This window comes from Carcharodon carcharias, chromosome 1, assembly GCF_017639515.1.
Source record: "Carcharodon carcharias isolate sCarCar2 chromosome 1, sCarCar2.pri, whole genome shotgun sequence".
Taxonomy (NCBI): Eukaryota; Metazoa; Chordata; class Chondrichthyes; order Lamniformes; family Lamnidae; genus Carcharodon; species Carcharodon carcharias.
Genome location: NC_054467.1, coordinates 13,909,381 through 13,925,647, shown reverse-complemented (window position 1 = coordinate 13,925,647; position 16,267 = coordinate 13,909,381). Strand labels below are relative to the sequence as shown.

The 16,267-nt window shown below is 39.7% G+C and overlaps 1 protein-coding gene across 5 annotated transcripts in view; it reads right to left on the bottom strand.

Annotated features, from left to right (window-relative positions):
- Nucleotides 1–16,267, bottom strand: part of aimp1a (aminoacyl tRNA synthetase complex interacting multifunctional protein 1a) — a 95,157-nt gene that overhangs the window by 23,908 nt on the left and 54,982 nt on the right. For 3 of the 5 annotated variants that reach the window (XM_041188919.1, XM_041188942.1, XM_041188929.1), the window contains exons 2-3: nt 12,515–12,648; nt 5,129–5,242 (exon numbers count right to left, since the gene is read on the bottom strand). In XM_041188919.1, coding sequence (XP_041044853.1) covers nt 5,129–5,242; nt 12,515–12,648 — 248 coding nt within the window. Of the gene's footprint in view, nt 1–5,128; nt 5,243–12,514; nt 12,649–13,233; nt 13,319–15,527; nt 15,693–16,267 lie in introns of those variants that run through there. The other 2 variants (XM_041188938.1, XM_041188943.1) reach the window with 2 other exon arrangements.

Sequence of the window (16,267 nt, the reverse complement as noted above, 5' to 3'; positions counted from 1 at the left end):
GGAAGGTAGATTGGATGGACTGTGGTTTTTGAGAGGTGAGATTTTTTATACTACTTGAATCTGCCTGGCGCATTTTCCCATTTCCTCTGCTGAGGCCACTGACAAAAGTGGGTATGCTTTCCACACAACAAATGTATCCCAGCAACTTGACCTAGTGGCCATTCCTCACATCAGTCTAGTTGCAAAGAATTAGTAGGCTGTGCAAGAATGGTGGGTCATCAAAGCTAATCCTGTTTCTGTCTTCAACATTTGTTTACTTTACAAGTGGAAATACTGGACAGCAATCAGGTTTGGGAGCCCAGAATACAGTCTCCCACTGATATTCCAGAGACCAATTGTGATTATCCTATCATTGCTTTTATTAAAAAAATCAGCTATCCCAATCATGGACTGAACCTGGGACTTTGCTGATGTTCAAGCCTCAACTATGCATCAGACAGTTTTTAAGGGGTTAAAGAATCTGCACTATTATTTTCAGAGGTTGTATGTGAAAAAAAAATCAAAGATTATACTGTTGGTCTGCAGTACCATTCCTTCATCTATCTGCGATGTAAAATATTTTGGCCAATCTATGTAACTTAAAACCTTAAAAATAAAATCACAATAAAATTTTTTATGAGGATTTCACTTCATCATACTATAGGTAGCGGAAAATACTTGTAACATATTGTATTTCTGGACTGCAACAGAATAATGCATCAGTAAAAATTTATTTGTGAAATGCACAGCTTCTGCATTAGAAACATGACCATGAAGTTATGTGGAAGATTCAAATTTACAGCACTTCAGTTATGATTAATTATCTTAGACTTAAAACAACAAACTAAGTTATTGTGACAAAAAACACACACAAAAAAATGAAGGATAAGGCCTCTAGAATCAGGTTTCTGATTCTCCCAAAATGTAAAAACAAAGTCTATGTTTTTAGACTGACAACAAGAAATACTTCTTTCCTGCCCAGCCAGGTCTGAATGATGACTAAAATCATAACGTAGTTTCACTGTAACTCAGATCCTTATTAACTAGTAAAACAGTCATTTAAAACGGGCAAGTTTCAGAGAAACGGTTCTGAAGAACCTGATTATTACAGTCCCTTGCAAACCAACTGCCCTGAAATTGAGAAATGCTAGTGAAGCCACAATACTGTTAGGGAGGGAGTTCCAGGATTTTGATTCAGCGACAGTGAGGAAATGGTGATAGTTCCAAGTCAGGATGGTGAATGGATTGGAGGGGAACTTCCAGGTGGTGGTGTTCCCATGTCTGCTGCCCTTGTCCTTCTAGATAGTATTGGTTGTGGGTTTGGAAGGTGCTGTCTAAGGAGGCTTGGTGAGCTCCTGCAGTGCATCTTGAAGATGATACACACTGCTGCCACTGTATCGGTGGTGGAGGGAGTGAATGTTTGTGGATGGGGTGCCAATCAAACGGGCTGCTTTATTCTGGATGGTGTCATGCTTTGTGAGTGTTGTTGGAGATGCACTCATAAGACGTAGAAGCAGAAGTTGGCCATTCAGCCCATGAAGTCTGCTCTGCCATTCCATGAAATCATGGCTGATCTGATAGTCCTCAAACCTTTCCTGCCTTTTCCCCATAACCCTCGATTCCCTCACTGATTAAAGATCTGTCTATCTCAGCCTTGAATATACTTAACAACCCAGCTTCTGCAGCCCTCAGTGGTAAAGAATTCCACAGATTTGACCACTCTCAGAGAAGAAATTCCTCCTTATCTCTGTTTTAAATGGACGCCCCCTTACTCTGAGATTATGCCCTCTGGTCCTAGACTCTCCCACAAGTGGAAACAACCTCTCAGCATCTACCTTGTCAAGTCCCTTAAGAACCTTGCATGTTTCAATAAGGTTGCCTCTCATTCTTCTAAACTCCAATGAATACAGGCCCAATGAATATAACCTCTCCTCATAAGAAAATCCCTCCATCCCTGGGATCAACCTAGTGAATCTTCTCTGGACTGCCTCCAATGCCAGTATATCTTTCCTTAGATAAGGGGACCAAAACTGTTCACAGTATTCTAGGTGTGGTCTAACTAAAGCCTTGTATAATTTTAGCAAGACTTCCCTATTTTTATACTCCATTCCCTTTCAAATAAAGGCCAACAATCCATTTGTCTAACCTATTACCTACTGAACTTGTATGCTGGCTTTTTGGGATTCATGCACGAGGACCCCCAAATCCCTCTGTGCTGTAGCTTTCTTCAGTCTTTCTCCATTTAAGTAATATTCAGCTCCTCTATCCTTCCTGCCAAAGTGCATAGCCTCACATTTTCCCACATTATATTCGATCTGCCATATTTTTGCCCACTCACTTAACCTGTCTATTTCCCTCTGTAGACTCCTTGCATCATCCTCACCACTTGCCTTCCCGCCTACTTTTGCGTCATCCGTAAACTTGGTGATAGTACATTCATTTCCCTCAAACAAGTCATTAATTTATATTGTAAATAATTGTGGCCCCAGCACGGATCCCTGCGGCATGCCACGAGTTACAGGTTGCCATCCTGAAAATGCCCCCCGTATCCCAACTCTGTCTTCTATTAGTTAGCCAGTCCTCCATGCTAATATACTACCCCCAACACCAAGGGCTCTTATCTTATTAAGTAGCCTTAAGTAAGTGGAGAGTTTCCATCATACTCCTGACTTGCGCCTTGCAGATGGTACACAGACCTTGGGGTCTTGGAGGTGAGTTATTTGCTGAAGAATTCCTAGCCTCTGACCTGCTCTTGTAGCCACAGTTTTATATGGCTAGTGCAATTCAGTTTCTGGTCAATGGTAGCCCCAAGGATGTTGATAGTGGGGATTCAGCATTGCTAATGCCATTGGATGTCAAGGAACGATGGTTGAACATGGTTATTGCCTGGCGCGAATTATCAGCCCAAGCCTGGATATTGTCCAGATCTCGTTGCATTTGGACATGGACTGCTTCAGCGTCTGACGAGCTGTTAATGGTGCTGAACATTGTTCACTGAAGACTGCGCATCCCCGCTTCTGACCTTATGATAAAAGGAAGGTTATTGATGAAGCAACTGAAGATGTTTGGGCCTAGGACACTACCTTGAGGAACTCCTGCAGTGATGTCCTGGAGCTGAGCTGATTGACCTCCCACAACCACAGTCATCTTCCTTTGTGCTAGGTATGACTCCCACCAGCAGAGAGTTTTCTCCCTGATTCCCATTGACATCAGTTTTGCTAGGGTTCCTTAATGCCACACTCGGTCAAATGCTGCCATGATAGGAACATAGGAACAGGAGAAGGCCATTCAGCCCATCGACCCTATTCCATCATTGAATATGATCATGGCTGATCGAGCACTTCAATGCCTTTTACCCGCACAATCCCCAGAACCTTTTATGTTATTGTTAGTCAGAAATCTATCAATCTCTACCTTAAACATACTCAATGACTGAGCTTCCAAGGCCTTCTGGGATAGAGAATTCTAAAGATTCACAAACCTCTGAGTAAAGAAATTTCTCCTCATCTCCTAAGTGGCTTCCCCCTTGTTTTGAAATTGTGGCCCCTGGTTCTAGATTCCCGAACCAGGGGAACGTCTTAGCTGCATCTACCCTGTCTATTCCTTTAAGTATTTTGTAGGTTTCAATGAGATCACCTCTCATTTTTCGAAACTCTAGAGAATACAGGCCCAGTTTCCCCAACGTCTCTTCATAAGATAGCCCTGCCACCCCCAGAACAAGTCTGGTGAACCTTTGATGCACTCTCTCTATGGCAATAATATCCTTTCTGAGGTAAGGGGACCAAAACTGCACAGGCTACTCCAGGTGTGGTCCAACCAAGCTTCTATACAATTAAAGCAAGACTTCACTACTCCTGTACTCAAATCCTCTTGCGATGTCAAGGGCAACTCTCACCTCAATTCCAGAGTTCAGCTCTTTGTCCATTTTTGAACCAAGACTGTAATGAGGTCAGGAGCTGAGTGGCCCTGGTGGAACCCAAACTGAGCGTTAGTGAGCATGTTATTGCTAAACAAGTGCCACTTGATAGCACTGTTGATGGCGCCTTCCATCACTTTACTGCTGATGGAGAGTAGACTGATGGGGTGGTAATTGGCTGGGTTGCATTCACCCTGTTTTTTGTATACAGAACATACCTGGGCAATTTTCCAAATAGCTGGTAGATGCCAGTGTTTTAGCTATACTGAAATAGCTTGGCTAGGGGTGCGGCAAGTTCTGGAGCACAAGTCTTCAGTACTATTGCTGGAATATTATCAGGGCCCATAGCCTTTGCAGTATCCAGTGCCTTCAGCCGTTTCTTGATAACACGTAGAATGAATAGAATTGGCTGAAGACTGGTATCTGTGATGCTGCGGACCTCTGGAGGAGGCCGAAATGCATCATCCACTTGGAACTTGTTGCAAATGTTTCAGCCTTATCTTTTGCACTGATGTGCTGGGCTCCCCCATCATTGAAGATGGGGATATTTGTGAAGCCTGTTCCTCCAATGAGTTGTTTTTAATTGTCCACCACCATTCACGACTGAATGTGGCAGGACTGCAAAGCTTAGATCTGATCCATTGGTTGTGGAGTTGCTTAGCTCTATCTCTTGCTACTTATGCTGTTTGGCATGCAAATAGTCATATGCTGCAGCTTCACCAAGTTGACACCTCATTTTTAGGTATGCCTGGTGTTGCTCTTGGCATGACCCCCTGCACTCTTCATTGAACAAGGGTTGATCCTCTGGCTTGATGGCCCACAGCATCTCATGGTTGCCCAGTCTTCAGATGCTAGACCTGTTCGAAATCTATCCCACTTAACACGGTAGTAGTGCCATACAACATGATGGAGGGTATCCTCAATGTGTGGCTTGTCCCATTCTGCAAGGCTGTAACTTCTCCCACCATCCTACCCTTCATAACCATGTAATTGCCTGGGAAAGGCAAAAAACATCAGCCAATGTAGGAAAATAGCTTTGGGAAATTCCTCTCCAACCTCCTCAAAGTCAATTAAACAGGGTCCAGGAGGCCACAGTGAGTTTGCAAACAAAATACAAACGGGACGTATTATTAACAGACTCACAGTTAAGTAGACTTTTGTCAAAATGTTATAATTCAAATGCTTTGTATACAGCATTCTTGTTATACTTTTCTTAGTGATGCAAAGGCCTACCTCCATTACGGATTTCTGCTTCAATGAGATTTTGTTTTAAATCCTCGATTTCCTTCTTTAACTTTGCATTTTCAACCCGAAGCCTCTTTTCTTCTCTTTGGGAAGCCTGCAGGACTTAATTACCAAAAGGTACAATATTTGAATTGGAAATATTCAGCACATACAAACCACTGAGTACAATATAGCCTTTCTGACCAAGTTTCAATCTGCCTAACAAATCAACAGATAATTTACACAATAATTAGGACAGTTCTGAACACAAAATGTACATGCTAGCATATGGCAATTGGATTTTTCAAAAAGCGTATACCCATTAGGAAACAGGTTGATGCTATGCAAACTAATTTCACATAGTCAACAGATGAGATAACAGAGAAGAATTTCAGTTGGAATTTGTGCTGGATATGAATCCAGGCACCAAAAGTGAAAAATCAGTGTCTAATATACTCCACCATTCAGCTCATCTTCCTATTAGCTGAACATGACAGCATTTTGAGAAAAAAATCTCATTTGTTCTTTCACAGCTAAGTGCATGCAATTTCTTCCTTCCCAAAAATAGCGATGCTTTAGACCTACAGACACATTTTCCATTATAACATTTTAGTCAAAATTGGACCAATTTGCTAGGACTGATTGATGTGAAAAGGTCAATTTGATAGTTCTTCCGAAAATGTCCATTGATTACTGAATTTAGGCATCAGTACATTCTGTAATGGTACCCTACATGTTGCATAAAATACTTATGACTGGGTTAATTATGAATTTCTGAATTCTGGTCATGAATGTGATATTATGACAGTTTTGGCTGAATTAGAGATGCATAAACATTGGGGGAGTGCAAATACACTACTTCAGTAGCAAATGTAAATGAGTTGCCAAGTTCTAGAATGGAGTCTGTAGCAAGCAAAGAAATGGCAATTATTTCCAAGAATATTGCTGTTGCTTCACTTGAGAGTGAGATCATTACTAGAATTTCTCAGCCAATTGCCGATAGCAATTTTTGTCTCAACAGCTCTCCCAAGCATTCGAAAATTTCTCTGCTCTAAAACAAAGACAGTAAGGCTCCCTGGCAGAACAGAATGCCTTGGCTTTTAATTTTGACAAATTATAGACTTGTTCAAGTCATGACTTTTTTTTTTTGATTCTCAGGAGAGGCAGCAGCCACCTGTCTTGTTCGACCTTAAACTTGTCTGCAATACAATTATTGTATGCAGTTAATAGCTGTGCCTTTGTCTGTGCAATTAAACATATAAATGCACAAGCCTGATGAACCGAGAAACCATTATCTAACACACTTTTGTGATTAACAAAATACGCAGGTTTTGAATAATGTGATTGGAGATAAAATTGATAAGATAAAAAAGTGCTCAATGTTAATTGATTATTGAACAGCATGTGATCACTGTAGTCTTCAAAGAAACAATTGTGTTTAAATTAGGCACTTAACCATTTTGAAAAAAACCATCAGATGTGATAAATAATTATTTACTGTTTCTGGCCAAATAAATTGGACATTGTAGTTGAAATGCATATTAGCTGTATATGTTGGTGAGATGTTTACACCAGAAGGAAACTGAAAAACTTTAATCTGTCGAAGGGTCATGAGGACTCGAAACATCAACTCTTTTCTTCTCCGCCGATGCTGCCAGACCTGCTGAGTTTTTCCAGGTAATTCTGTTTTTGTTTTTGTTTTTAACTTTAATCTGTGTTCACTGAACACAATTCATTCAAAGGCTTGGTTATTTTGCCTACATTGTATTAAGTCTGTAGAAAATGGGCACCTAGCACTTGACCCTTACAGAAAAGTGCTACTTGTCTTGAAAATTAATTTAAAAAGAGAGATAACCGAAGGGCACAGAATCATTTTGCATAACTGCAAATATTGACGAGTACACTAACCAAGTAGACAGAAAAGTGCATCTTGAACCACATAATCTGAACAAAGAAATACATGTAGAATAGTTTGATTTATTTACATAATACATGATTACATCACAGCTCACTAGAGCTGAAGTGTTTTCCAAGTTTGATGCATCCATTGATTAGGAGCCTACTGTTATGATGATAAAAGTTCATATCTTTGTACTTTTAATTCACCCTTTAGAACCCAGCTACCATCTTTGTATCACATCCAGAATATCCTGAAATGCATCAGTATATCATTCATTCATTGAATAACCATATACACACTTTAATTCTTTATGAATCCAGACGGCAGTGACAAGAAAGCATATGTATTATAGAAATTTAATGTCGGACATCCTGGCATTAATAGAAATGTAGAGTCAACAGAATTATGTACTAGCTTGTAGCTCTGATTCACTGTTTTCATAAGGTAGGATCAGGAAACAACTCTGCTTATCATTTCCTTTTCTGACAATTTGTGTTTCCGGTTATTTTTAACATGAACCACTTAACAAGGCAATAACGAGGTTTGGCATGTTGGTCAAAACATTTATTTTTCTTAGGCATTCCATTTGGTATCATTTTATGAACTTTTTGTATTTTTTAATATGTGAGTGATTTTGTAGTTTTAGTTGCATAGTTCTCTCATGTTATATGTCACATGCAGCCTCAACGCCAGCCTTCAGTTTTAAAGGGTATATAATGGCATATTTCAGCAGGACACAATCATTAGGAAAATTAATAGCCAGTGCAAATTATAGATAGATGCACTGTTTAAAACAGCCAAATGTTGAAAACTGGATATGCAATGAAGACTCAAAATAAGTCTAAGTTACATAGTGTTTTGTTTGCTAACAATGAGGTTACCATCAAGTTGCTCAGTGAACGAATTAACCCTCTCTTCCGAAACTGTCAAGGAAGAAGCCAGATTACTTTGTACATTAAACACAACTTATTGGTTACAAATTATAACTTTTCATTAAAGTTGGGTACATGAACACTTCATAAACATACATAAGTTTAATTAGCTATTTAGCAGCTCAGCATCAAATCAGTAATGGTCAAAGCTACTTAAAATGAGTAGCAAAGATTACACAGGCATTACATTAAATCACTGTATTACTGTAAATCAGGACTAGCAGATGCTGGGCATTAATACAGAAATGTCCAAACTGATGAGATTCCTTTGGAGTTTTTTTTATTCTTTTATGGGAAATGGATGCCATTGGCAGGGCCAGCAATTGTCACCCATCATGAATTGCCCTTGAACTGAGTGGTTTACTAGGCCATTTCAGAGGCCAATTAAGAGTCCACCACATCACTGTGGGTCTGGAGTCACATGTAGGGCAGACCAGGTAAGGATGGCAGATTTCTTTCACACTCAGCTTAAAGTTAAGTGACATCTTTCTTTGCAGCCGTCTGTAGCAACCTCAAAACTTATCTGGTGTTTTACCACTCATCCTAATATGCTAATATATGGCATCTTCCAGTGTCTGCTATGTACAGGATCCTACAGAACAAAGAACTGAAAAGCAGAGCGTTACTACTATTACAAAGATAGAGTGTGAATGAGAGAGAGAGAGACAGCACACGAGAGCTTGTTTCCCTGTGGACTGCCATAGATCAATGTTCCCTCGAAGCTGCAGAATTCTGCAAAAATCTGAAAGGTCCCGCACAGGACACACACAAGTCGGCCCCTTTAACACTCATGTGCAGCTGTGAAAATTTTTTTTAAAGGGGCCGTACACGTAACCAAATCGTCCGTGCCCTCCAAAATTTTAGAGGGTATGTTGCTACACACAGCTATTACAATATTAGACTACTCATTGTCTAACATTGATTGATAGAGAGGTGTAGAATTGTATAATTTTTATATCTTGATTTTAAAAGGGAAGTCTCCCTGCATTCACTCAATCAGGATGACACTGGTGCCAGAAGTCTCCACCATCCATACCCCCAACTTTTTGCAAATCAAACAGGATAACATGGAGTCCTATATTTGTCATTTCAATTGATAGGGGCATGTTTTTCCTCCCAGTAAGACAGACTCTGTGCCTGCAGTTTTATTACTTTCCCTCACCCACCGATGACGCATTTCTAAAGTTATTTTTCCAATACAAATAGAGGGAGGTGACATCTTTATGTTCCATTTGGCTTTCCAAGGTCTCATATGACCTGTCTATAATCTAAACTCACACCTTTCTGGTGCAATTAACTTATATGTTTTATAGCTTTAATTAGTTTATGGCCTTTTTCTTAGAAGACTGACCAGAAGCCTGGGTGAAGGTTCGCTTCGATCGTGTTTGCAAAACACCTTCCCCAGTATTCAACAACTGAATTCCATTTTGTCTAGGCATCCTACAAGCATAAATGCTATTTTGGGACACTTTCTTCTCAAAGCCTTTGGTATTGTTGTTAGAGAATCCAAACCAAAGCTATACAGTCACAACACTACATAAAGTCTACATTGCCCTTTTTATCTATATTACATTCATGTAAGTAAGTGGAAAAGTGGTTTTGTTTCAAAGCAACAATTGTATAGCATACCAATCCAGTGATAAATCCTCTACTGCCTCCTGGGAAAAATTATAACTGATGTTCCTTAGATTGATCTAACAAGAAAAAAATCTGTAGTGCACCAGAATGACATCAATGCCAATTAGTTATGGGCAATCTTGTACTGAGTCTCAAACAACTAGAAACTAGATGCCGACTGCTAAAAGTTTGTTTTGCTCAGGAGTATGAATCATTTCAGACTTAATTACATAATTCTTGGCTACATTTGTAGCTAGGACCTAGAACGGGTCAGATCCCTAATGAACGCACATTTAAGAACATATTAATGTCCTACATTGCGCCAAATATATAAAGGTCTTTTTTACCTTCTTTCAGTTTCCTTTCCAATGGTTGGAAATTGAAAGCAGCAACTCTTTCTGGTGTACAGTTCTACAGGTAGCAACTACTTTCTGGCACCTCAGCAAAGTCATCTTGAGGCATGAGGTTAGACAACTAACGTTGGTACTCTGAACAAACAGGGAAACATCATAGACAAGCCTGTCCTCACTTAATGTACACAAAAACACACCTAATTGCATAGCAATTAGAAGAGGGAAACACTAGTCAATTTCCCACTTCTTGGACTCCTATGTAGATGTGAGCCGAGCTTCTGATCCTGTGTCCTCTCCATCAGCAAGGCTGCCTACCTCCAGCACCACAATATTGCCCAACTCTACCCCTGCCTCAACTCATCTGCCATTGGAAGCCCTCACCCATGCCTCTGTTAACTCTAGGCTTGATTATGCTAATGTTCTCCTGACCAGTCTCCCACCTGGCACCAACAGATAGCTTAAGCTTATCCGAAATTCTGCTGCTCGTATCATAACTTGCACCAAGTTCTGTTCGCCATCACCCTTGTATTCACTAACTTACATTGACTTCCGGTTTGGCAGCACCTCAAAATTGCAATTCTCAACCTTGTTTTCTAATCCTCAATGGTCTTTCCTCTCCTCCTCTCTGTAACCACTTCCTGGCCTACAAACCTCTGAAATCTCTGTGTTCCTTCAATTCTGACCTCATGGCATTCCCAAATTTCATCACTCCACCATTGGCGGGCAGGCTGGCTTACAGTGGCTGGAATTCCCTCGCTAAATGTCACTGGCTCTCCCACCTCCTCAGAGGTTTAAAACCTACCTCTTTGACCAAATTTTTGGTCACCTGTCCTAAAATCACCTTGTGGCTTCATGCCAGATTCTGTTTTAAAACACTCTGATGAAGCACCTTGGGTCATTTTACTGCATTATAGGTGCTACACTAAAGTAAACAGTTGCTGCTCTTAGCTCAGGTTTATTGAGAACAATTGTACTGTTGTCCCACTGACTGCCTCAACACAGATCAGGGATTGAAGTTCCTTTAAACCGAACTCTAAAGCCGCTTTTGAAGAGAATAGTTATTGCAGCAGTAAATGCCATATGCGTTTAGCTAAAATATTCTAAATTCACTATTAGCACTATGCAATTTAAAGAATAAATACAAGTTTTAAAAAGGTTTAGGACATGCAGTATTTTAATATAGAAAGGAAAAAAATTCCCAAGCGTACCAGAAAACCTATTAGAGGGTTCCTAGTATTAGTGTTCTTAACCCCCCAAAAAAGTCAATTAGAATTAGAAGACATGAGGACTACTCTTGACTGGACAATTAACTCAATATTTATAGGAAGGTTAACAGGTTGGCATGGTATTTTTTTGTTGTAAGCATGCCTTCTGTTGGCTGACCATACGGAACTCAACAGTTGCAAAAGACTATGATTTGGACAATCATATTCATTTAGCTGCTGTGAGGGACTAAGACCTCACCCTGTATATTGCTATTTCGGAAATTTTAAAACGGAACAAGATCCTTAAAATGCCTGAACCTATGTGACTCCTGAACAAAAGAAGCCATGTTGCAATTTCAGGGGAACACTCACCTCGTTATCTCTGAACAGCCATTAATGACTGCACAGCCCAAATTCAAACAGAGCCATACTAAGGCAATTTGCATTTAATAACCCAGGCTGGCCAGAAGGAGACAGATGGGCAGCTAAGGCAACAATCTCCACAACCTTTCTTTCAATTCGTAATGGCTGAGGCATTTGCAATCTTCGAAACCCAGCCGCATTCTAACTGATGGATACATGTCCTTTGTTGGAGATCGGGCGGAGAGATGGGGTCATGTGACATAGGCCTCTGGCTTATTGAACAAGTTAATGTTGCCTTGCTGAGCTGTCTAGCTCAGTTTGCTCTTTATCATCTGACTAGCAGCCTCACAGACAAGGAGCTCTGCCCAGGTGGAACACCTGGCTCCATTTATACTGCCTTTGCTGGAAATTCTGTACCATCAGCTACAAATGATCAAATGATTCCTCCTTGCGTGCCTTTCTCATTATGTGAAGTCAACACCATTGGATAAGTGAATTATACTGCTTTGTTTTTTGGCCCGTCGATCTCCTTGCAGGAATACCTCATTAGACTTTGATTCTGAACTCTGGAACCCATGTGAAACAATATCTACTTTCTGTGGTCTCTGTACTGTAAATCTTCTTTTCCCTATCCGTCTTTTTATTATAGGAATGCAAGGGAGTGACGTCACGATCCTCCTTTTCACGTTTCGAGTGGGTGCAAATAAACTAACCCTTTGAGTTCATCCTATCTCAAGTTTGCTATGGGGTTATTAATAGAAAATTGGATCACACCAAAACCAAGGGGTTGGGAAATACATCACCCCCAAATAAAGAGTGAAACAAATCAAAACACTTTTCTGTTTACGGATGGGTGGTGAGAGGAGAAATTAATGCTGTTTAAATTAACCCCCCTCCTTTCTGTAACACTGCCAATGCACAAAGTGGAATGGGGAATTATTTCAGACATTGATAACTAAGAAAATCCATGGGGAAAGGACAACATAAGGATGTGTAAATAAACCAGTACAACATTCCAAACTTACTTGCTTTCTCCTTAAGTAAGGCCACCTGCTGCTTGAGATATTCAATAACTTGGTCAGCCTCTATAGCTCTCTGCTCCAGCCGGTTTAATAGAGCACGATCGTTAGACATCCTTATCAGTTGCCGAACTAGAAACCTAAGAGGAAAAAGAATAAGCAGTTACCCATCATTGTTCGCATAAATGCCATGCATTACATTTTTGAAAAAAATGTCTGGAAACGCAAGTTTTGTAGGAACCAAATGTCACTAGAACAAGTTTGCTTCATTGCTTTACAGAATGAGGATGAACAGAACAATGCTGGATAATCCTTTGATCATGGTGTCAACATGCTTTTTAGGAACATTCAGTGACTTTTCTGGTGTAACTTGGAGCAGTAAAGAGACAGTTTGAGCAAGAGTTCTGGGCATTATGAGGAAGATGAATGATTCCAAAATAAAATTGTATGGACACTTGAAGGAAATAAATTTGCAGGGCTATGGGGGTGTGCAGGGGAATGGGACTGATTAGGTTGCTCCACAGAATGCCGACCTGGACACGATGGGCTGAATAGACTCTTTCTATGCCGTAATGATTCTCTGACTCTTTGCTTTCTTATGGAGCAGGGTTGGTCAACTTTTCAAAATTAGAGCCAGTAAACAAAACCGTTTACTGGCAAAGCACTATAAATTGTGGGACTTCACAAATACATAGAAATTACAAAAAAAAGGGTTTTCAACCCACCAATGGCTTTGTCAGTTATCCTTCACATGACCAGTAGTCTTAATCCTCTTAGTCCTCATACCCCAGTTATCTCCCTTTCTTCCAACCACCTATTCAACCTATCTGTAACAAATGACATGATCTCCATTTCAATTGCTAACTCTAGCATTGCATTCTACATATTCACAATCCTGTGTAAATGAAACCTTTCATGCTCTGTCCTAAATCTTTACAGGTATTCATAAATTGAGCTTGTTTTATGTCAACGAGAAAAGGTAACAATGTGTATCATGGTTCGGGTTGGGGAGGGGGGCTGGTCACAGTCAAAGTCTCATTAACTTACCTGGTTGCGGGGAAATGGCCCCAAGCTGATTCAGAGTCAGCTTTATCTCTTGCTGCACTAAGGTCCCCATTGCACTACGTTGCACTTTTGCCCACCTCGGTCCCTTGCTATAATGGCACACTTCAGAGAAAAAAAACTACACAAGGCTGCAAGTTTAGCTACCGAGACTCAGCACTTTTCCTTTCATTAATTAACAGGCAGGGTGTGAGAGTTACCGAATCCTTAAGTGCAAAAGTGCTTCTGGAATTTATCGAGCACTATTTATTCTGCCTCTTTTAAAACCAACAATATGCAGCAATATAAAAGTTTAAGGCGTAAACTTTACACACAAATATTTTTTGTTCTATGTCCTGGTAACTGCAGCACAGTAGGGGGCTGCTGTGGTTAAAAATGTCTTGACTTCCCCCAAGTCCACTGTAGATTTGTAACCTTGAATCCTGATAAATATCAGATATTCATTTCAGGTAACAATGGACTGGGGTGGAGCCTGGGGTGGGTTATTACCATCTCATCTCACGTCATCATTTCCTTTATGTTATTTTGGATTTTTAGGGTCATATCCCCACAACCAGGTAAATTCTGGAAACTAAGACTGTCCCTTAATCTGAGGTAGGCATTGTAATCTGTACTTTTTAAAGTTGATGTTAGCATTTACAGTATTTTTCATGACCCCAGAACCTTACAAAATGTTTTACAGCCAATTAAGTATTCTTTAAAAATTGCTATAACTGTAGGCAAACATTGTTATTAATTTGCACACAGCAAGATTCCACAAACAGCAATGAAATAAGTGATCAATGAAATAAGTATGTTTTTGATAAAGAAATATCTTGAAAAGCATATGTGTCTTTCAATGAGCTTTTATGAGACTTCTACAATCAGGAAAGCTATCATGGATTGAAATAACCAAAGCACATCTATTCAGGAGAGGAAAGTAACATCTGAAGTTAACAAATAGCATTTATATGGTCCTGAGAGAAGGAAAGCAAGTGCAAACACAATGCACACAAACAGAACAAAAACAGAATTACCTGGAAAAACTCAGCAGGTCTGGCAGCATCGGCGGAGAAGAAAAGAGTTGACGTTTCGAGTCCTCATGACCCTTCCACAGAACTGAGCGAATATAAGGAGAGCCCCCCCACCCCCGCCGCCAAACCCTCTCCTTATATTCGCTCGGTTCTGTGGATAGGTCATGAGGACTCGAAACGTCAATTCTTTTCTTCTCCGCCGATGCTGCCAGACCTGTTGAGTTTTTCCAGGTAATTCTGTTTTTGTTTTGGATTTCCAGCATCCGCAGTTTTTTGTTTTTATCTTTGCACACAAACAGCTTTGTTCTCCCAGTGCTTAATTTATGTAATAAGAGGGCATCTAATCTGGCACATACCGTTTAAAGTTTTAAGGTTTAAGGAAATCCAGCCAATTTCCAAATACTTTTCAAATGCACTTCACACCAGGCTAGTTGAACTGAGCCAGCGTTGAGCTCATGTGATGTCAGACTTCCTTTTAAGATATGTTCATGTGTTCCTATTACAGATGTACTTAACACTATATTTATTTTTTCATGGGATGTGGGCATTGTTGGCAAGGCCAGCATTTGTTGCCCATTCCTAAATATGAATAATAACTTGACACAAGTGCAGAAATATTACTATCATCACAAAGAAACTTTAAAAAGAAAATCAAACTTTAAAAAGATAGTTATGATTTCATAACAACCATCTATCTTTCAAACTGAAGCACTTCAGATGATGTAGATGTTTTTCACCTCAGACAATTTGGAATTTGAACCTATATCTAACTTTGCTACATATGAAGACTAACACAAAAATTATGCATAAATTGGACTTCAACACTACAACACAGTAGGTGCAATGCTGGTTTTGATCAAGCTGTCAAAAAGTTGGAAGATCTATAGGCTCTATTAATAACAAATTGAATGATTTTGTAATGTTAGAAGAGAAGAGTAACAAACCTTTTGACAATAAAAAGAGAATAAAGTGCACTTGAAAGGTAGATCCAATCAACTATCAAGGGCACGATGCAGTTTTATTTTCCAACTACCACATGTGCTACAGATCAGCTCAGATTGTTAGGCAAATGCTCATGGTTCTGTATTCTTTTGCTCATGGTTCTGCATTTTGTTTTCATCCTAGGATTAAAGAAATTAAACCTAAGTTAAAATTTAGAGCAAAAAGTTTGCTATAACCTGTACTAAAGGATTTAGTATTTAATCATTACTTTTACATAGTATAGAAGGGAAATCTGATAGGAAAGTCAGGACACCAAATTGGGTGGCCTCTGTGCCAGTTTTCAAAATCCACATTCCTATAGAACACTGCTCTGTACCAGGAGCTTCAACCCAAGATAAATTTAAAGAAATCTATTAGAGAAGAATTCAAGTGCAGTTTAAAGACAACCAACTGTAAAAAGATATTGAAACATAAGATTTCAAGAAATTGAACAGATTGGCAAATTTGACAATCATCGAGATAGGCAAAATATAAAAATCAACTAACAAAAAAGAAAAATTTGGGTTGTTTTTGTTGGAACAGAGGCAGTTACAAGGCTATTTGATAGAAATTTAAAGTATGAAGCAATAGGCCAGAGTAAGTTGGAATAGACTGCTGGCAGTGCTTGAGGTATCTAGAACAAGGGGATGTAGAGATAAGATTAAATATGAGTGTTAGGACAAATTGGGAGAAAGCCTGAGTG